Consider the following 22,803-nt stretch of genomic DNA (forward strand, 5'->3'; position numbering starts at 1 on the left):
CTTTCCCTATCTGTACTGTAAACAGCATACAACAACATCCCTTAATAATACAAAATGACTGAACATGGATATGAACTTGACCAAGGGCAGAATTTACCATGTTCAAATTCACAAAGTACATATTATAAGATAAAAACAGGATAGTATTCTGCTGTGTGAAAATCTTCTTTGTTCTTATCAAGTTCAAATAAGAAATGGTTAATTGCTTAGGTGTGAAAGCACTTTTTTTCTCTTAACCTTTCATCAGATAATAATTTTTTGCATGCAGTGTTGTTTAAATTTTAGGCATATCTGGCTAAGCTGTCTTACACATTTAACTTTCTGGTATGTTTCTCCCATCAATCATTCCTGATTTTCTCTGATTTTGTCTTGCTCTTTGTGGTGTGAACCACGGGGACCACAGCCAATGACAAACTCAGATTCAGTAGCAGAGTTGGCAATAAAGCTTCTTTTAGCACCTCTGAAGCTGCAGTGAAACCACTAAAGAGCATCTCAGAAAAACTGAACTATTTTCTTCTGGCCTCAATATCACTTACTTAAATGTCAAACTATAAATTATATCAAGAAAATAAAAATCTACTCCATTACTCTTATGCTTCTTATAAAGCTCTTCTTTTCCACACATGGATTCACTGATTTTAATCACAAGCTGGTGTAATGATTACATGACTATTAAAATGCATGTAATTAATCTGATCCTCATAGTTGAGGTTCTATTTTGCATAAGACCAAAGAAAGAAACGGTTAACCAAAATTTTGAATAACTTTGAGGTATCTGAAGAAGAAAAAATCTTTCAAGAATATAAACCGTAAGTTGGAACCACATAGTGTGACCAAATTAAAATGTGAATATGTTTTTGGTCATACGCAGGCATCAGAAATTCTGTTCCATTTTCATAGGCTCTAGTTTGCTTTTATAATTACTGAGCTTTCCTCTGGGAGGGTCTGGCACTGATCCTAGAGTTTTTTCTTAGCTTCAAAGTAGTCCTCAACCTAGAGTTTGAAAAATGTGTTTCATGCTTCCTAACTCATCTTTGTTTTCCCTCTTTCCAAATGCTAATATGTGGAGTTGAAGATTAGAAAACTAGTTTGCTTTTCCTGAGAACTTTTCTTATGTATCCAAAGGTTACTTAGAATTAACTTACTTCCTGAAAACCTACAAAAGATATTCAGAGCCCAAAGTCCACAAACTCTAAAACAGTCCTTTAGCCAACATTATTTTATGAAATTCCTGATGTACTTTACATAATTTAATGACATATTTCAGAAATAAGTTTCTAGGGTTAGGAATGGCAGTATTCAATAAGATTAAACATTAAGACAGGAGTATTTTGATATTTCCAAACCTCAGATGTAGTAAGTTTTTGAGATTCAGTCCTGTAGATTCCAATGGGAACATCTCCAGTAGAAGAACATAACTTCTGATACAGTCTGGCATAAGTCCTGATCCATAAGTCATCCTCGGTGATTTTCATCTACAATCATATGAGTTATTTACATATCAAATTTTTAAGAAATAACCCAATGGTAATTTTTCACTCTTTAAAGGTAGATTTTATTGATATTTTGAAATCTCAAAGTGACATTCATAAGCGCTTATACATGTATTAAAGTTTTTTATTACATTCCATCTCAGCCTTATCCCTGGGTTCACCCAAACTTAAGAAACCAACTGCTCCATTTGTGGCAGCATGGCACTGTATTAGTCCCATATACATGGGCAATATCACTGGTAATTGATTGGGAATTGTTGGAAAACCTGTAAAGACTTGTTTGAATGTTGCAATAACCTTAGTGGACAGGGTCTGCTGATGTTACAAATCTTGAAGCGCAAAGGACACTCCAGCACAAAAACGAATTGTCCATCCAAAGTTCTACTAGTACCCATACTGAGGAAGATGTGCAAAAGTATGGAGCACAGGACTCACAGACCGGAGGCATAAGTGCTGGTCTCTCTTTGCTAATCATGAATTTGAATTTGTTAGCAAGACACTTCATTAAATACACTTAGGCATAGTATACTTATTTATAAAACAGAGAGGTTAAATGTCATGATCGCTGTTTACCTTGGCAGTGTAGCATCCTATGTCAGAAACTGTCAGTCTCAAATACCTGCTAGAATTTTGTACAGAACGGCTACCTTCAGGATTATTTTTGTTCTGAATTTTGTACAGAATGGCTATCTTTGAGATTATTAATTTAAATTAAATGTTTAATTAATTAAATGTTTTCCCTAAACATTGTTTAAGGAATTAAAAAAAAACTAGGGTGCTATTCTTTGAGTACATATTAGAAAAAAATAAATAAATGACATAGAAGAGTTAGCCAAAGAACATTATAGATGGCTTTCAGAATTGCCTGTCAGAATAATCTACACCAGAGATTAGTAACTTACAGAGCAAAGAAACCCTGATCCTGGTGTAGTGTCCAATCCCAACAGAAGTCTGGTGATAGAAATCATGTAGTCCTTCACAAATGACTGCAATATAAACAAAATATGTATTTATTGTGTGTAGGAAATACATAGAATAGCTTAGAGCATGAACATCTTATCACATCTTAAAGGTTATTTCTTGTAACACATCATTAAGCCCCCATAAAAAAGGAAATAAAAATCTATCTTGCCAGTGTCCTCAGTACACATGTACAGTTAAGCTGTCCTTAAAGAAATATGGAAAATGATTATTTTCTAGAATATCCGGATATGCTTAAATTTCATGGATGTTATTGGACGTGATGAAAACATTTTTAGATTTTTAATAACAAAAAACTATAAGCTGAAATATAATAGAGAATGTTTTAAAAAATCTAAAATGACTAAAATTTACAATGAAATATTTCAACCGGTATTTGGTTTTTTGTTAGGATTAAACTTTATGCTAGTAGAATACATTTCTGTATAATATTTAAGTAAATCTAAATATTAGTGAATTAATAGGTTAGTATTAAATACCATCATGAGACTATTTTGTTTGCTAACATATATTTTGACATGTTGTTAGAACACTACTCAATAGTTAGAATATTAACTGAAAAATGCTTCTAGTTTCTTCAGTTTATTTTTTGGTCTGAGTGAAAAGAAAGACTTTCAACCCATACAAGCAAATTTCACCATGATATGTAACAATTACTTCATAAATCGTATGAAATTACTGCCTTGAGTTTGATCGTCAGGTGTTAACAAGTGAAATATTTAAATAATCATCTAGGTATTTTGCATCCTTGTTGTTGCAAATGGCATTATTTTGTACTTTTTCATGGCTGAGTAGTATTCCATTGTATATATGTACCACATCTTCTTTAACCATTCATATAGAAATTATCATACTAAGTGAAGTAAGTCAGAGAGAGAAAGACAAATACCATATGACATTGCTTATATGTGGAATCTAAAATATGGCATAAATGAACCTATCTACAAAACAGAAACAGACTCTTAGACATAGAGAACAGACTTGTGGTTGCCAAGGGGAAGGGATGGGCTAGTAGATGCAAACTATTACATTTAAAATGAATAAACAACAAGGTCCTACTGTATAGCACAGGGAACTATACCCAATCTCCTGGGATAAACCATAATGGAAAAGAATATTAGAAAAAAGAATGTATATATGTTTATAACTGAGTCACTTTGCTATACAGCAGACATTAGCCCAACACTGTAAATCAACTATACTTCAATAAAAATATAATAACAATAAATCATCTAGTTATTTTGTATAGCAAAGACTTTAAAAGTTATAACACCTTTTTTTTTTTTTTTTTTTTAGGTATGCAGGCCTCCCACGGCTGTGGCCTCTCCTATTGTAGAGCACAGGCTCCGGACGCGCAGGCTCAGCGGCCACGGCTCACGTGCCCAGCCGCTCCGCGGCATGTGTGATCCCCCCGTACCGGGGTACGAACCCGTGTCCCCTGCAGCGGCAGGCGGACTCTCAACCACTGTGCCATCAGGGAAGCCCTATAACACCTTTTAAAGAAATCATCTAGACTACTTTGTTGATTGCTAATTTCTTTTACCAAGAGCTAGTTTCAAAAAAATAAACCCATCTAAAAAAGGACGTGAGGAAACACATCCATTCCATTTTTTTCAGGCCATTTATTTAAATGGACCTTTGGTTTTCAAGGTATATTAACCTCCTAGTAATTAAGACATGAATATATTGGGGCCACCAAGAGGAGCTGTGACATGCACCCCTATTAGCATCATTCAATTTCATTTGTAACTCAGTGTGTGCTAAAGAAAAATTTTAAACAAATTCTTGGGCACTTAAAACTATTATTTCCACAATGAAAAACAGAAAGCACTCATGGTAGAGAAATTAAACTGAAGATTTGGCAAATGACTATTTTAAATTATTTTAGAGCCAGATGTGGTAATATAGCTAAAGTTTACTGTATTCTTCATCAACACATTCTTTGTCCAGAGGTCATCTGTCCTGTAACTTCATCAGGGCATAGACTAGAGTTAGATGTGAACCAAAAATGTGGATAGCCCCATTTAATATCACAAAATCCATGCATTAAGTCTTATGTGATGCGATCATAGAAGAATTTTTTAATATCTATTTAATTTTATTTTAGGTAATAACTTTTTTAATAATTGGCTTTCCTGATCTACACAGATGAGAATTAATAAAAATGATTAAAAATATGAAAGCGATCTGTGTTTCAAGTGGGATATAATAAAAACCAACCGAACAAGCAAACAAACTCAAGCATTATACAAATGCAGAGTCATTTACCGCAGGAAAAGGGTCGGGATTAATCTAATGAGGTATGCATGGCTTGAAGATGAGTATTCCCACTAAACACTGGATAGTTGACCTTCCTGAGCCCTTGTCTCATCCATATATTATGATTGATAATACTGCTTATACTACAGTTTTCCTTGGGGAAGCAAATAAAATGAGGTCTAGAATAGAATTACATTAATAGTAAATCACTATATAATTGTAGTCGTCAATAATAGTTCTTGAATATATAAGCATTTATCTTTAAGAAGATGGGTTTAAATCATTAACCAAAACAATTAGATTGTATATTTTAAGAATACAAGAATGCATGTTATATAATTTTAGAGAATAAAATATTTTAAATTTCTAATCTCGTTTTAACCTGTAAATAAATACTCTTTACCTGTCTGAAAAACGTACCATTAAAATATCTCATTTGACATCAGAAGGTAAATGGGCAATTACTACTTCAAAAATTATTGTTCTAGTTCATTCTTTCTGCAGCTGCTAGCTTTGGAAAAAACACAATTTTCTGTATTTCTATGTGTAACAAAAAAAGTGAAACAAAAATGAAAGGTAAGTAATAACTACTGCTCTCCAATTCTACAGAATGGTTTTCCTTCTACTTAGCTTATATGTCAAAGACTTTCTCATGAGATTTCATTTAAACCTAAGGTACTGTAGATAAAATATCTGAAAACCACTGGTGCATAATGACAGCAACCATTTGACTGCTATGGATACAAATCCCCTCAGAGGCAACACTGCTCTTCAAACAATCCCTCCCTTGAACCCACTCTTTGAGAGATCAGAATTACGTGTGCCTGGCAATGGGGGTCTGGGGTAGAAGCCTGGCTTCTGGAGTACCCAGATAATGTGTCTGGAAACTTTCGGGAGAACAGGAGTGTTTATGGCTCTTTACTGTGTTGTTCCTGCACTCATCTGGCATAAGCAGATGGTTTGAAACACGGCCAGAGACATAGTCATAGGCATAATTAGCCCAGAGGCCAGTAGAAAAGCTTTAACTCTCTTTGGATTAGTTTATTCAGCCAAGCATGGAGGAAGAGGGTACATAAAATACATGATCAAAAAACACAACACAAGGCTTGAATGCTTAATTTGAGATTAAAGTTATCAAATAACTCAAAGCCCTATGAATATCTTTTTTCTCTTAACGGATATATTTAAAAAGTATCTGATGACTTGAATCAGAGAATATGAAATATTGCTTTCGTTCAGTTTCTGACAGAGTTAAAAAAAAGATTAAAATATATTTGTGTAAAATAAAACCTCTATGAACTTCTTAGCTAAAGTTAAGAAAGATAAAATGACAATGTAAAACTCCGGCATTCAGAAACAAACCGAATGATTCTTAGTGGTTGTAAAATCTTCCTTACATTTTTCTGAAGAAGGCAATAATTAGCAGGTGTTTAAAATGTCCTTTGGTTTATCAGTTTATTGACATCATTTGGTATCTTACTAAAAATATATGCATTAGAAAGAAAGCTATCTTTTTTTAACCTAGTAATTCTTTCTCAGCTTTTATTTATTGTCTAGTAATGTGCTTAGAGGAATATGCAAATGTATTAAAATGTCCCATTAAACATTGTAGGACACTGGTGTCATAGAATGCCTAATATCATTTCATAGGTTATTCTGAAAAATAATTTTTTCTTACAGTGTGTTTCACAGGCACATTTATGTCATTAAATACATGAAGTAAAATATTGGATTACTTCCAGAGCCAATTTTAAGTTAACAGCTCCATGGGAAACTCTAGTTGTATTATGCGTTTGATAGAATCTAAAGAAACTAGAAAATAAACATTTTAGAGAGAAACAAGAAACACTGCATATACCTGGTAAAGAAGCGTGTCCAACATGCTGATACTGAACACCCTCCCGGCAGCAAAAGGCAGTCGGAACATAAAGGCCAAATTAGAACCTCGCTCTCTTTCTTTCTGTTCAGAAATTTGAAAAAGAAAAATTTGTGAGCATTCTCTATTTTATGCTTTTCTACTTACTTAAATTTTCCTAACATATATGAAGAAAGCCATTTTTATCACGTGGTTCTTAGCTATGAATGTGTCATGACTTCACTTTTAATTGTATTTTTAATGTCCCTTTACTTTTCATAACCAAGTTTTCCTGGTTAAAATACCCAATAGTAAAGAAAGCTTAATCCTTTCATACATTAAACATTTATTTACTCTTAGTACCTATTTCTGAACAGGATTTGAAGTGACATTAATAAAAGGAACACACATAATAACATTATTTCATCAAATATAAAAAAACGTAAAGTCACATAATGTATCCTAACATCTAGAATATCCGCTTTTGAATATTCTCATATGTGAGGACAAAAAACATAGGCAAGTAGGAGCGATCACAACCAGTGGTTTCTAGCTTTCTGTCATTCGAGTTTTAATTTACCCATCTGCATTTAAAGTTGTGTCAGCCATACCAATCTGCAGCTAAGCTTCTGTAAGTGACAAAAAAAAGTGTGTGTGTTTGCATGTGTATTATGGTGTATGAGGGTTTCTTTTGAAAAATTCTGTTGCTATTAGTGCCTGCTAATAAATGAAGGCCTAAGACCAGATGTTTGTGTAAGATTGGAAGGAATTTCTTAAGAATGAAACTTAACCTTGTACTTAAGTGGTAACCTCAAAAATGCTTGTTTCTTTTGCTGCCAACTTCCATTCAACAAGAAATACAAGACACAGCCAAGCCAATAAAAAAATCACCCCTCGCTCTCAGAGGCAATGGGAGGAAGCCCCTGTTTCTAATGTAGCAAATTTGGGAGATCTCAAGGGAGGGGACGTCTCTGGGTCCCCCTTTTTAAGAATGGAGGGGAGGGAGCATTGCTGAAGGAAGGGGTCTTGGAGAGGACGGGGGCCACTGCTGCTGCTTGCTGTCATGATGGTACTAGAGAGACTTGACCCCTGGGCTTCCCCTGGACAGACGGATGAGGCTGGTGCTCAGAATCAAACCTTTCAGGGAGAAACAGGAGTTATTCCACCACATCTAGGCCCATCCAGACTTTAAGGACATCCTCACTTGAAATGTAGACAGAAGGAGGGATACGCAAGTGGTGCCCCCTTGGTGTCCGTGTCCATTACATCACGACGCAGTCTCTGATTTATTAGCCTTGGTGTCAAAAATGCTTCATTTGGGCTTCCCCGGTGGCGCAGTGGTTGAGAGTCCGCCTGCCAACGCAGGGGAAACGGGTTCGTGCCCCGGTCCGGGAAGATCCCACATGCCGTGGAGCGGCTGGGCCCGTGAGCCGTGGCCGCTGAGCCTGCGCGTCTGGAGCCTGTGCTCTGCAACGGGAGAGGCCCACGTGCCGCAAAAACAAAAACAAAAACAAAAACAAAAACAAAAATGCTTCATTTGAACCGCCTCGGTGGCTAGGAGATGCCTGGAATGAGCTGTCTTCTTGCAAGGATAGGCAGGCTTTCCTGTGAATTGGGGGCCACATCTGGTTCTTAAGGTGTACTGCCAAAACCACAGATCTTCAGGCCACGTTAAAGCAAGTAGCCAAAATAAAGGGCCGAGAGCCTAAGAATCTGAAGTCCAGCATCTGTCACGAGGTCAGGTGGGAAAGAGCAAGACTGCTGGGCTCTGCACATAGCTCATTCAGGGTCTTTTTCCCCAGAACTTGGCGACCGATCTCTGTTACCTGACTGGGATCTTCTAAGCCAAGGACCATCATCTCTGTTCATTGTTCACTCCTCTAGCTAACAAGGGGCATGGGACACATGGCAAAGCACGATTTTATGCTTTTGCATGTTTTCTCATCCCTTAAAATTTTCAAATCAGGTTTTGCTCTTTTTTTTCTTTTTTCTTTGATGCAGACTTAGCTGCAGTAGAACTAGATAGGGAATTAATTTGTTCATGGTTAGACTCAGAGAGTCGTGGTGGCCAGGTGGTGGCGATGGAGGGGCACAGGAGAGTGTTCCCAAGGTGATCATACGTGGGGCTGGGGTGGGTGGGAAGCAGGGAGTGCGCAGTGGCTGCACAGACGGAGATCCGAGGAGCCGGACACACTGAGCACGTTCCAGCTGTAGAGGAAGATGTGGTCTCAAATACTGTTCAAAAATCAAGTCGGAGGAAGACTGAGAAAAGCCATAATTTAGTGATTAGAACATGATTCCAACTCCGGCCTCTACTCTGCTCTCTCAGTGTGTAACCGTCTAGTTTTTGGCTTTAAATATCTCATCTTAGGATTTCTAAAGCCATACATTAGCGTTCACATCTTTCCCAAAGTTCAGTTACAGCTATCAGCCTGAATAGTTTTTTTTTTTTTCAATTAGACAACTTTTACTAAATGAGAAAACTACATTTAAACTGTGCTTTAAAACAAAATGGAATTAGAAAAAAAGACATATGCATTTGAAAGAACGTTGCACTGTGCTGAAAATCAAATCTCTTGCAGTAATACAATACGCCAATTCTTAAAACCTAAGTTAACAGAATTCTCAATTTAACATTTTCAAAGACGATATTAAGGTCAAGAATTTCACATCTATGGTAGCACTTATAGAAGGGCATTTATAAATATGATGTCCATCCCTATGAAGCTTACAAATTTGACAACGCTCAATAAAAGCTTTTAGAATCACATCCAAAAGTGTTGCATCCAAAGCATCACAAATCTGTGTCCTGTAAGTTCTCCTTCTAAAATCTGTATGTTGACTTTTCTACTCCTGTCATTTGTTAATACTACCCTTAAAAAAAAAAAAAAGAGAACAGGAAAAGAAATGCTGCAATAAACCCTTGATCATGTACAGAAATTACTGCTACTATAGTTCACTACAAAGCATGTCTATACAATATCATATGAACTTTGATCATGAATATCTTTCTGTAAACATAATCTCATGTTTTACTGAAATGAATTTCTCATCGTGCTGAATAATCGCCTAACTAGTTAATCAAAGGTACTGACTAGTCAGTCAGAGAATCTCTGACCACCATCTCTGCATCCCAGAGTCCATCCATTAAATTTCCATTAAATTTCCCAGCCCATCCGTTAAATTTCCAAACTCTAGCATTTATCCTTAGAATTATCTTAGAATTATTCCCTCTTTGCATCCTACTGCTACAGTACTTGCTGGGGCTTAAACCGACTATTAATTTGCCAACCTCTAGTCTTTTGTAACACCCAGTCATCCAACACAATGCTGCCAATTCATATACAAACAACTGCAATAATGTAAATTTTTGTTCATAAATCTAAAATCAGTTTAAGATTCAGACTTTCTTGCGGAATACATGCCTGGAGAACTCAAAGGCAAGATTTCTGTGAAAAAGCAACATATCTTCATGAAAAGAGCTTGTCCTAAGAATTTGCTGACAAAAACTTGAGTCTATGGTAAGCTCAGTGGATCAGAGGCAGGGTGATCTTTGGCATATAGCGGTTTCTTTCACTCACATTATCTCTGCTCAATGATTTACTGATGGAGAAGATACATTTCCTAAATCCAGTGGGTTGTTCTCTAATTTTAATAAAGGTTTAACCAATATTTCAAATGTTCTCTTTTATTATATACCTACATTTACATAGATGCTTCAGTTAAATTACATTACGTAGCACATTTAATTAAAAAAAATTTTGGCTCAGTTATATTTTCCAGTTCATACACTGTATTTTCCAAATACAGAAATATTCTTTTACCTTCAGGGCTTACACTGAAGGAAAGGTACTCTCTTCCTTTTTCCACACATCTGAATCCTATTGATAAGTATCATTTTATAAATCATTCATTATTAAAGGTTCCAATCAAACACTAACTCATTCATTTATTTACTAAATTAGTCAGTTAACAAATAACAAATACGTGTTGACAAGTCTACTCTACATAGGGCATTATCCTTAGTGCTAGGCATACAGAATTCCTGTATAGAACTCATAAATTCTGTTAATATAGAATTATTATGCATTGAATATGGACCAGGCACTAGTAAACAAATATGGATACTTTCTTTGCCTACAAGAATTCACAAACTGTGAGTGATACCAATAACAAATAGGGAAGACACCGGGGTGAAAATATGCAACAAAACAGGGGTAGATGCTTGGGTAGCACGTAGGAAGGGCGTCTACCATAGCCTTCTGGTGGAAAAGTCGAGAGACTGAATTAGAAGTGATGTCTAAGTGGAGATGCAAATATGAGTAGAAATTAGCCAGTAAATTTGGGTAGGGCAGGTGTTAAGCAGAAAGTTATAAACAAAAGGTTCAGCATATGCTAGAAGCTGGATAGGAATAAAGCTTAAAAGACTTGAGGAACTATAAGCAATTCTGTTTGAATACAGCATTGAGTGTGAGTGTACGGGCTGGATGGAGACATCAGAAGTGAGACTGGAACAGAAGCCAGAAATTAGATGTTAAAGTTCCAGGACACTTGAGAGGAAAAAGGATGTTATCAAGAATTACACTGAGGGCTTCCCTGGTGGCGCAGTGGTTGGGAGTCCGCCTGCCGATGCAGGGGATACGGGTTCGTGCCCCGGTCTGGGAGGATCCCACATGCCGTGGAGCGGCTGGGCCCGTGAGCCATGGCCGCTGAGCCTGCTCGTCCGGAGCCTGTGCTCCACAATGGGAGAGGCCACAACAGTGAGAGGCCCACAAACCACAAAAAAAAAAAAAAAAAAAAAGAATTACACTGAAAAACAAGGGTGAAAATTGGGACAGTTCCAGGAAAAACAGGACATACAATGAACCCATTTTGAAATCATGTTAACAATTTTGAATTGTATGTTAAGTGCAATGAGAAAAAACTTACATATTTTTTAAGAGGAGGAGTGATATGGCCACATTTCTAGAATGGTCATTCTGATGACAATATGGAAAATGGGCTGGAAATGGGGAGGTGGCACGGGGAGACCAAGCAAGTTAAACGAGGGTGTTAAGGCAGCAATTCTAGTGAGAAATGAAGGTTTACAGAAACAGATCTTCTTCAAATATATTTAGACATCAGACACATTTGAGGGGATTTTTGACTGCATTGGGTAGTAGAGAGAAGATGAGGATGATACCCCACTTTCTGGATAACTGGGTGGATAAGTGTGCCCTTCTGTAAAAAAAGGAAAGGTGAGGGCTTCCCTGGTGGCGCAGTGGTTGAGAGTCCGCCTGCCGATGCAGGGGACACGGGTTCGTGCCCCGGTCCGGGAGGATCCCACGTGCGGCGGAGCAGCTGGGCCCGTGAGCCATGGCCGCTGGGCCTGCGCGTCCGGAGCCTGTGCTCCGCAACGGGAGAGGCCACAGCGGTGAGAGGCCCGCATACCGCAAGAAAAAAAAAAAGGAAAGGTGGAAGAAGAGAAGACTATAAGTTAATTTGGACTTGAGTGTCAAGGTTAGTAGAAAAGTCCAATTGCTAAAAATATGGATCCAACAGACAGTATAACACACAGTGGTTTGGAGCTTGGATTCTACAGACACACAAGGTGACCAGTCAAGTATTGCCACTTCTGGTTGGATGATCTTGTACAAGTTACTTAAGCTCCTTCTTGCTCTGTTTCATCACCTGTGAAATGGGGTTCATATTGGTGATGACATTGCATTGTCATTCTAATAAATAAGCAAGATAAAACATCTAAAAGTATTATGTATAGTAAGCATTTACTGTCTTCTATTACTAATATTTCTTCAAACACATCAAATGATGCATCACCTTGTGGACTTGATATTGCTTGCTTTCTTCCTGTACTGACACTTCCAAGTTTTGACTGGGCTGGTCTGGTGTTATCATTATAGCTCAACTATCACCTCCCCAAAGAGACCTTACTTTATCACCTTATTTAAAGTAGGTGTTCCCAAGTTACTTTTGAATATAACCCTGTTATGACTTCCAGAGCTCTTCTGAAATCTATAATTCCTTGTTTATTTTTTTATTAGTTAACTGTTGGTCTGAGGTAGCTCAGTGAGTCTCAGGACAATGCCTAACACAATGCCTGGCACACAGTCAATGAAATTTTATTGAACAAATGAATAAATCCTTTCCACTTATAGCAGTTGCCTACATCTAGCGAAAATTTGTTGCATAAAGTTTAAAACATTTATATTAAGAGGGAGGAAGGAAACCCTTTGAGGTTTACTCAATACCCCTTCTTCTCACTTTGGTTTTTTAGGTTTGAAGATGGAAAAACTGCAATGTTTGTGTTATATAAATTTCTCTGACTTTAGTATTTCTTTTGGCTATTGTGTTTTATAAAATACAATAGTAAATATTTCTATGATTGCTTCTAGTATAAATATATAATACCTTTTTTTCAGACATATCATATTTGCTTCCTTAGTAGAATTCTAGATTCAACTGAAGTTTCGATGATGATTTTGTGTTTTCCTAACAACCACTTATCTAAAAATACCTAAAAGAAATCTGAGAAATCCAAATCAATATTAAAAGATTCCAGACACTTTAGTACCCTTGGTCTTACCTATTTCTTTCATTTGGTTTGTTGTCATGAACATATGTTTTTGTTGGAAGAAGGAATTTGTTTCTGGCAGAAACTGTTTTTTTTTTTAAACTGTGTCCATCCAGTACCATTTGGAATAGATGATAAAATTGTTGGACTTAGCAGAACGGTGTGGGAGGTGAAAAAAAGTCAAGAATTTTATTGGCATAAATTAATGGTTTCTATCTGTATTTTCTCAGCAATTGGCTTTTCTCACCATTCATCCTACTTGACCTTCTTTACACTGTTTGACATGACGTCTTCTTTTTTTTCCCTTTTTTCCTCCCTCTTTCTCCCTGTCCCTACCCTAGTTCACCAACAACCCTCAAATCCTATTCCAAATTCTCAGGTCCTGGGCAAACTAACTCTGCCTTTCCTCTCACAAAACTGCTTGCCCAGGGAGTGGCCTTTTGAATGCAAATACAGAAATCCTTATATTAAAATACCAAAGCCTTCTATGAGTTGCTAGGGTTTTATGTATCCTGTTTACAGAGCCTTCCCCAGAAAGAGACTCATCTCTACAGAAGATACCCCATCACAGGGGCTCTGCACAGCAGCTCTGAGATGCACTGGCTCTTCCAGAACAGGTTTCCTATCAGAGCCTCTCACTGAAGTGTGTGCTTGGGAACTGAGCAGAGAGAGGACCCTGGGCCATCGGTGGCTTTAAATCAATCTCTCTTTCTCTTCCTTTCATTTCTCCTCTCTTTATATTGCAAACAGAAAGAGGAGGCGATTCTAGTAATAAAGAGCATTTCTCTCTGCATGTCCACTTTTCTTCTTACTAGAAAGAGTAGGTTCCCACTACACCCATGCACACACGCACGTACACACACACACACACACACACACACACACACACACACACGCACATCTGTTCCAGTCTAAGTGGCAGCTTAGAGGGGGTGCATTTGATGGACACTGAGGGAGTCCATCTTGTTTATGAGGACTCAAGTCTAACTCAGACCCACGTCCCAAAAAAACCCTTGAGTCAACCCAAGGCAAGTTCATGCTGAAGGAGTTTGGGGTGTGTGGGACCCTCTTCCTTATCTTAGAGAGGAATGCAGGGTCTTCTAAGCAAAGTTATTATCCTCCTACACTAAAATACAAGTGGTTTTTGCCTTATAAATAGGGTGATTATGTAGTTAATCATCCAAATCAGCACATCTTGACAGGAGATCCTAGTAATTATACTGAGACAATAGCCATACACTAGGAGTGATGGGCAAAACTGGACTTCAACCACACCACTTATAAGTTAGAAATATGTGCTTTACAAACAATACACACAAATGGCTTCCTGCACCCTGTTCTCCCGTGAAGGCCCTGATGCTCCTGAGAATTGAGAAATTTGGAAAAGTGGAAGCTTCTGAAAGACATGTGGGTTCAGAAATAAAGAAAGGATGTTGATGGATTAAACATGTGAATTTTGGTGGGGGGCGCATAAACATTCAGCCTGTGACAACTTGAAACTATTGTGTGAAATCATAATACTATGCACACTCTTTTTTTTCTTTTTTCTTTTTGTCTGTGCTGTGCAGCTTGCAGGATCTTACTTCCTGGACCAGGTATTGAACCCAGTCCCCAGCAGTGAAAGCGCCGAGTGCTAACCACTGGACTTCACTATGCACATTCTTAATAGATACATTTGTACATTAAAATAGTTATCCATATATAAATTACATATCATCACTCCTCTAGAGTAGATCAGGCAGTGCTTTACTACATTTAAAAGCAATAGAAACTAATTAGCATTCTCAAATTCTTCCTGGACCAATAAGGGGGAAGGTAAATATTTTCTTAAAAATTGGATAAGAAATTTTCCTAATGAATCCAGAAGATAACACCAAACCCTGCCTAAGCCATTATAGCACTTAGATTATGAATAAAAAGTAGTCCAAGTTGTTTGGACAGAAAAAAAAAAGAATACGGCAATGTGTTTTTGTTTGTTCCGATATATCTGTCTCCCGTCAAATTACAAATTCTATGTGTTTTATTCAAATTCATAACTTCTAGCATTGAGGAAGGCATATGGCTCATAGTAGGTGCTCAGAGAATATTTAGTGGCTTGAATTTAAATTGAGAATATGTAAAATTTTGCCTTCTGACTTTAAGATGGTGAATATTAAAAAGTAAATGATATTCTTGCCTATTTCTCCCAGAATATATCTCCAATGTGTATTATTTTGCTCTACCATTGACTACATAGCAATATATGATTTATAGACATGACTGTTGATATTCTGACACTCATTCTCTAACACCAACAGGGTGTCCTACAATTCAGTTCTGATGCTCACTACTCAGAGTTGGCTCAGACCCCACAGGTTATGGGGCTCAGTCCCCCAAGACTGCTCTCATTTCAGCCACCATCTCCAAGTCCTTGGTGTCTCCAAACCAACAGCACTTCTCCATCCAGCTACAAATCTGGGGCTTCCCATAACAACCTCAGTTTCAATAATTTTCCAGAATGCTCACAGAATGTGTGAAAGTGCTATACTTAATGATTATCATCTTAATATAAAGAATGAAAATGAACGACAGATGAAAAGGCACACAGGGCATGTCTGGGAGGGTCCTGAGCACAGGAGCTTCTGTCTCCATGGAGTCTGAGGGCACCACCCTCCTGGTACATCAATATGTTCACCAATCAGGAAGCTCTCAAGCCTCATTCTTCAGAGTTTTATCAAAGTTTCATGATGTAGGCATGATTAATTAACTCATTAACCACATGATTAAACCCAATCTCCAGTCCCTTTCCCCTCCCTGGAAGCAGGGAGGTGAGGAGGTACTGAAAGTTTCAATCTTCAAGGCCCCTCCATGAGTTGCCTTGTTACCATAAAATCAGGCATGGTTGAAAGGTATGAATAACAGAAGACACTCCTATCACTTAGGAAATTCCAAGAGTTTTTGAAGTGCTGTGTCAGGAACTACAGACAGAGACCAATTATTATTTTTTATTATACCATATTATTCATCTCACTTTTTCATTACCTTGCTTCTTACATCAATGTGTAATTACCATATGATTGCTAAAGTGTAATTATGATCATCACAGGAGAAGGTTCAAAAGCAATTTTTAAAAAGCAGTCTTGAAGCAAATTGCACCATAAGCAAGAATAAAATTCATCTTTATCAAATGCATCAAAATAAGAGAAATGAAATAAGTCTTTAGAGGGAGATGAGACAAAAATTTCTCTTTTTTTTCTATCGTTGTTTTCCTCTCTTCAGGTTCCTTGTTACCCGTCACATTTCCCATCTCTGCTTAGCTCTCATACTGTGTTTCTGCTGCCCATCAGATTTTTAGGAGGAGTGTCAATGACCCAATGACCAATGACTGAACATGGGAAGTATAGTTGGTCCTCTGTATCTGCAGGTTCCACAGCTGCCAATTCCACCAACCACACACAGACTGAAAATACTGGAGAAAAAACATTCCTGAAAGTTCCTAAAAGCAAAACCTGAATTTGCCACCTACTGGCAACTATTTACATAGAACTTACATTGTATTAGGTATTATAAGTAATCTAGAGATGATCGAAAGTACACAGGAGGATGTGAGTAAGTGATATGCAGATACTACACCACCATTTTATATAAGGGGCTTGAGTATCCTCAGATTTTGGTCCCTGCTGGGGGCGGGGGTGAGAAGGGAGGAGTCCTGAAACCAATCCCCCATGGATACCGAGGGACAACTGTACTTTTGAGTAAACAGTAGCAGTAAGGTAATGCCAATATCCAAGACAAGAAAGATAATGTAATAGAAAATAAAACAACTCAGCAACGATGAAAGAATGATCAGATGAAAAAAATACAAACTAAAGCATGATGGTCTGGTCCATTAGGAAGTTATTATTGTGGATATTCTTCAGTGAGTTGTCGCTTCCAGAGAAACCTTGAAGAGTATTCCTTCTATTACCAATGGCAACGACATATCTATGAGAATGCAAGGTCTACCAAGAACACATCAGCAACCAGGCTGAATGAAAGCTAACCTTCCATACTCATTCTTGCAAATCCTATCACTTCTTAAATTTGAATGACAACCACTTCATGACAAAAAAAAGTGTCTTAAGCAGCCAAGCTGGTGTCTGTTTTAAATTCAAAACCTTGATTGTGTTTCTAAAGGTGAAGGCCCCATCCGTGAAGGTGCAGGTGCATCTAATTATAGGTAGAATAAAACGATATTCATAATTGCGTTCAGAAGAATAAAAATCCACCACTTCCTCAGCCAACAAGAACTCTAGAAAATATTATTGGGCATGTATTTGAATATTGGAACAAAGATCAGTTTCCTAATACTAAAAATACCTCCTTGTTCTTAGAATACAAATATAGGAAGATAATGACTTTAAACAGTAAACTAGCTGTATATGTATAAGTGATAAGAAGCACTGATTAGAAATGAACAGTTACCATTATCACTGATGGCGTGTGTGTGAGATTGCCAGGGCTGCAATAAGGAAGAATCATAAAGTGAGTGGCTTAAACAACAGAAATTTATTGCCTCTCAGTTCTGGATGCTCAAAGTCTGAAATCAAGGTGTTGGCACTTTTTGGTTCCTTCTGAGGACTGTAAGTGAAGGGTCTCTTCCAGGCCTCTCTCCTTGGCTTGTGGATGGCTGTCTTCCCTTTAAATGTGTCTGTCTCTGTGTCCAACTTTACCCTTTTTACAAGGATGCCAGTCATTTTGGATTAGGGTCCACCCCAATGGCCTTCTTTAACTTGCTTATCTCTGTAAAAACCCTATTTTCAAATAATGTCACCTTCTGAGGCAGTGGAGGTTAGGACACCAACACCTCTTTTTTGGTGGGGGGAGGGACATAATTCAACCCACAATAGCACAACAGTCTAAAACATTTCTATGTGACGATCCTATTTCAATGGATAAAAATGATAATAAGTGAATTCAAAAAGGATTTTCCATGGTTTTATAGCATTCAAACCATTGGTTTCAATTCCACGTCCCCTAACTCCTCTGTTCCTAATAATTAGGTAATGTATTGATTTTTTGTATTCTTCTTGGGAAATATCTAGAAGATGGAAGGGTAAATATAAATCTAAAAATAATGAATTTCCCTGATGTCAAAAAAGAAAGAAAACTCCCCTCTCCCACTTCTTTTTCCTAGAGAGTTTCCTTAAAAATAACTTGGAATTGTAAATCCTTTCCATGTCTCTTTGAGATGGATACAAAGTCTGAATAACTTCTAGCTAGCTTTGTATTCCGGGAATGCCTTTCTTGCGGGGTGTGTGGGGTGTGTGTGTGGGGGGTGGGTGGGGGCCTTGGAACTATCTTTTTGAAATGTGAATGTAATGTATCCTGTCTCTCTCTTTGGGAGCTTAGCCTAGGTGCCTGGCTCCAAGTTGTAACTTTTTGCTTGCTGCAAAGTTAGAAGACATTTTATTTTTCCTTTGGATCAAGACAGTTAACATGTATGTAAATGACTGTATCTGCCTGGCTATATAAAAGGATAAGATGTCTTTCTGTCTTTGCAATGTCTTTAGTGGATTGCTGAGATGCATATCACAGTCTGGTTTAATGCTTATTCAAACAAAACTTTTCTACATTTCTGAAGAGGACTTCTAGGTTGGATGAAGATTTTATTTTTAATTAATTCCCTAGAAGAGATCAAAATCTCATTTTGTTCTTCTTTTTCCCTCATGCAGTAGATATACAATAATATAGACACACACATTTACCAATATGAAAATCTCTTCCACAATTGTGACCTTACTACATCAACTGATCTGGAATAAAACTGAATACACACAACAGAATATTTATTAGTGATGATGTCGACAATAGTAATTTATAATTATGAGTTTAGGGCTATTTATTTGAGTACTGATTATACGCCCAAACTGGGCTAAATATTGTGACTAGATTGTGTGGTGTGATCTTGGCAATGACCCTATCATTTGGCTATTACCACTATTTTCCAGAGACAAATCCCAAGGTTACAAATGTGTCATAGATTTATCCAGGTTCCAATCTGACAAAGTAGTAGAGCCTGTCTTTTTCATCATGGGGTGAGCCTCCCTCACTTGTCATGGAGGAGACTGTACCACACCAGGCCAGCATGGGTTCCACTGGATTCCCATCCGTGGGTTTGCCTTTGGATTCTGAGCCATTCAGCTAGCTGTGATTCCCACCCTTTCCATGCTGTTAAAGCAGTTTGACATAAGGGATGCTTTCTAAACATGAATGGCTGTAAGTTTCTCTTACTGCACTCACTCAGTGAAACCGAGCAGGATACTGCCTTTTGTTTTTCAGTCTCCTAGACCTACCCTGAGTTCCAAAGGGCAGATTCACTTACTAATTAGGGGAGTGAGGGAATGCAGAAAGAAGCAATTGTGCTCCATTTATAGCTACTATAAAATACTGGCTATTTTCCCCCTGTTATCCATATATCTTTATAGCTTATTTTATACCTATAGTTTCTCTTAATCCCCTACCCCTATATAGCCCCTCCCTCCCTCCCTCTCCCCACTAGCAACCACTAGCTTGTTCCCTATATCTGTGAGCCTGCTTCATTTTTTGTTATATTCACTAGTTTGTATAACCTTTAAAAATTGTGAATCACTGTATTGTATATCAAGTATACTTCAATAAAGAAAGAAAAATAAAAGAAAAAAGGCAAGGAAAGAAAAGAAAAGAATAGTACAGCAATGGGGCCTGGTCGTGGTTCCTCCTTGGGGGATGTACGAAACATTTACATACATATCTCTGAGCTCTGTGGGAACTAAGGCTCCCACCCTGGTGGAGGATGGTAACTTCAGGCAGAGCATAAGCTCGTGGACCCAGACTGGTTGGAACGAGAAGGTTGATGATTGAGATTCCTGGAATACCACCTCCAACCAATCAGAGGAGGATAGCACACCCTGCAGCCCCCTCCCCAAATTTTGCCTATAAAATGTCTTCCCCAAAAACCATCAGAGAGTTCAGGTCTTTAGAGCACTTGTTGCCCCGTTCTCCTTGCTTGGCCCTTCAATAAACCTTTTTCTGCTCCAAACTCTGACCTTTCAGTGTATTTGGCCTCACTGTGTGTTGGGCACAAGTTATTTAATCTGTCTTAAACTCTGTTTCCTCATCTGGAAGCAGTGCCTAGCAACAAGGTAACTATGCCTATAAAGGGGCAGTGGCAAGGCTCTACCAACACAATGTATGTCACCAGCGTTGAAGATGGTAATCAACAGACAAGAGTACCGAAGTGACCTCACTCAACAGTACGTCACCCAGGAATCAGGACAGTGCCCGACGTAACAGGTGATCAAAATAAAATGAAGTGAAAGAAAAAAACTAACCAAAATAAAAATATGTAAGCCATCCTTATCTCTATTTTGTAAATTTTATTACAAACAATAAAGATGGCATAGATTTAACACATTTTCACACGTATAAGATTGGATCTTATTTTTTTCTCTTACAACGAATTCTCCCAGTACACTAGTATCAAGTACACCTGGAATGCAAAATCCATTTACCCCCACACTCAGCCTGGATACTGAGAAGAAAACCACACCTTTCTGTGCCCATAACATGACTTTGCAATAACGCCACTGTCTTCCTTAGCATTATTCTCATCTCTTCCCAATCCTAATAAGTCCCCACTTGAAGAGCCTCATTAAATACAATTCTCAATTCTTGATAAACTTTGACCTTCCTTTCCCCACTCCAAGACATTGACAAAGCTCTCCTGAGTCTTAATTAGCTCCACCTTATTGCAGGTATTTTTTAGGCTTGTGGGGAGAAAATTCATCTTTGGCTATTATAAAACCACTCTTATTTCTTAGGTGGACTTGACTCTTTGACATGTCCAGGCCAACTTCTTTTGGATCCCAGGTATACGTTTTTATTCATGGATGGCTCACTTGGGGTACAAATTTTGGAGACCTTTTATATAAAGTTGTGAAGAGAGGTGTTGGCTAGGAAGACAAGGAACAAGGAGTTTTAAGCAAAGGCAGATGTTCTGTTATCCTGAAGATTCCAAGGGCATTTATGACAGCAGTCATGCATCTTAACAGGCAGGTGGATGGATGCTCATGGGATAGAAGAGCAAACAACTTTTAATTTTAATAAATATTTATAAACCAAAAAAAAAAAAAAAAAAAAAAAGCTCTTTTGAGGTGACAGCCTCCCTTACGTAAGCAATAAACTTGGCTTTGTCTCAGATTGTGAGCTTGTGTCTCATGTTATCTCCTTTGGGAACTGACTTTCAATAAAGCCTACAAGTTTTCTAGGACTTTAAGGATTTATGAAAACTGCAAATTCCTATATAAATATAGATGTCTTGACATAGCACTCGTGATATTATCAATAATGGACATTATAAGTGAGTATATATATTCCTGTTGAGTTTAATTCTTTCATATAACATGCTTTCAATTTATGACTAACGATGATGGAACGAGATACCTCCATCATGTTCACTTGTGATATAAATGGTTCATATCCATCAATCCATACTTTTAAAAAATTATAAATTAAGATTTTAGCCCCCATATAGGAATTCAAAACAGCATTTTTATTTTTACTGTTTCATGGCATTTCTTTCTACATGTAGAAATTTTAGAGTTAGTCTTTCAAACCAAAAGGTTAAATGCAACTTACTTCATGATGTGAATTCTTACCTTTTCCAGCTTTGAAAGAGCAAGGGAGTAACAGTCTTTGGCTCTGAATTGCATGAATCTCATGTTGGCTGGGTGGGTGAGCTCTGTGATAATACTGAGACTGGAAAACAACCTGCATTTCAAAGAAACATTTGCATTACGCTAACAATCCAATATGGTATTTTTTATAACAACATATTTATGAGTGAGTGATACCTAGCTGTAGGCATAAAACTACACGCAATTATAAGAGCAGGCCATGCCACATCAACTGTTCTGTGCAGTGCAAGAAAAATGAAACCCTCTTTCCCAAAGAATATTTTAACCAACATTTTAGCACCATAAGAAAAATAAATTCAGTAATTTGGCTTTTATTAGGCATTTTCTCGCCACAAATTCATAAAGCTGATTGAAGAAATTATACCTCATGGATGATATTGAAATAGAAATTTGTAAGATGAATATCCGGATTGGCAAAAATTTCCTATGATGAGCTTATTGCTCATAATTGAGTTCTTTGATCTTCTATGGTTCCCTGTCCTCACAGTATGTGCTTCTAAATGCCAAATCCTGCTACAATGAACTTCTGAGAAGAGCAACTATTTTAACTGAAATAACAGCTCATTGTAATGAATTGAGGCCATGGCTCAACTGATGGCGTTGTTCCAGAAGGATCCTGAGACTTCCCACTTGCCCAGAGTTTTGCATTAGCGTTCTTTCCATTTACCTACTCTCCCTCAAAAACACGCACGTGTGCAAGCGCACACATACCCATGCACACGCATGACTTCTCCGCCCCCCAGAAAAACTGGGTAAAATAAAACCACAGCAAACACCTTTTTATTGTCGCTGTGCTTGATGATCTGATCTCTAGCTGATGTCCATGATCACTGGTAGCTGTCCTGGCTCAAATATTTTGGGATTCTCTGGGGCAGCCACATCATGTGATAATCAGCTTTGCTCTCCATACAATATGTCTTCAAACCCAGTTATGGCCACTTCAAATTC

General features: G+C 37.6%; 1 protein-coding gene across 2 annotated transcripts in view; it reads right to left on the reverse strand.

Annotated features, from left to right (window-relative positions):
* The window catches only part of LOC103075343 (potassium channel subfamily T member 2), a 265,002-nt gene that overhangs the window by 42,870 nt on the left and 199,329 nt on the right, over positions 1 to 22,803 (reverse strand). For both annotated transcript variants that reach the window (XM_007471495.1, XM_007471494.1), the window contains 4 exons: positions 21,817 to 21,928; positions 6,592 to 6,693; positions 2,396 to 2,479; positions 1,347 to 1,475 (listed from right to left, as the gene is read on the reverse strand). In XM_007471495.1, the coding sequence (XP_007471557.1) occupies positions 1,347 to 1,475; positions 2,396 to 2,479; positions 6,592 to 6,693; positions 21,817 to 21,928 (427 nt within the window). The remainder of the gene's footprint in view (positions 1 to 1,346; positions 1,476 to 2,395; positions 2,480 to 6,591; positions 6,694 to 21,816; positions 21,929 to 22,803) is intronic.

Source organism: Lipotes vexillifer, unplaced genomic scaffold (genome assembly GCF_000442215.2).
Source record: "Lipotes vexillifer unplaced genomic scaffold, Lipotes_vexillifer_v1.1 scaffold764, whole genome shotgun sequence".
NCBI classification, from domain to species: Eukaryota; Metazoa; Chordata; class Mammalia; order Artiodactyla; family Lipotidae; genus Lipotes; species Lipotes vexillifer.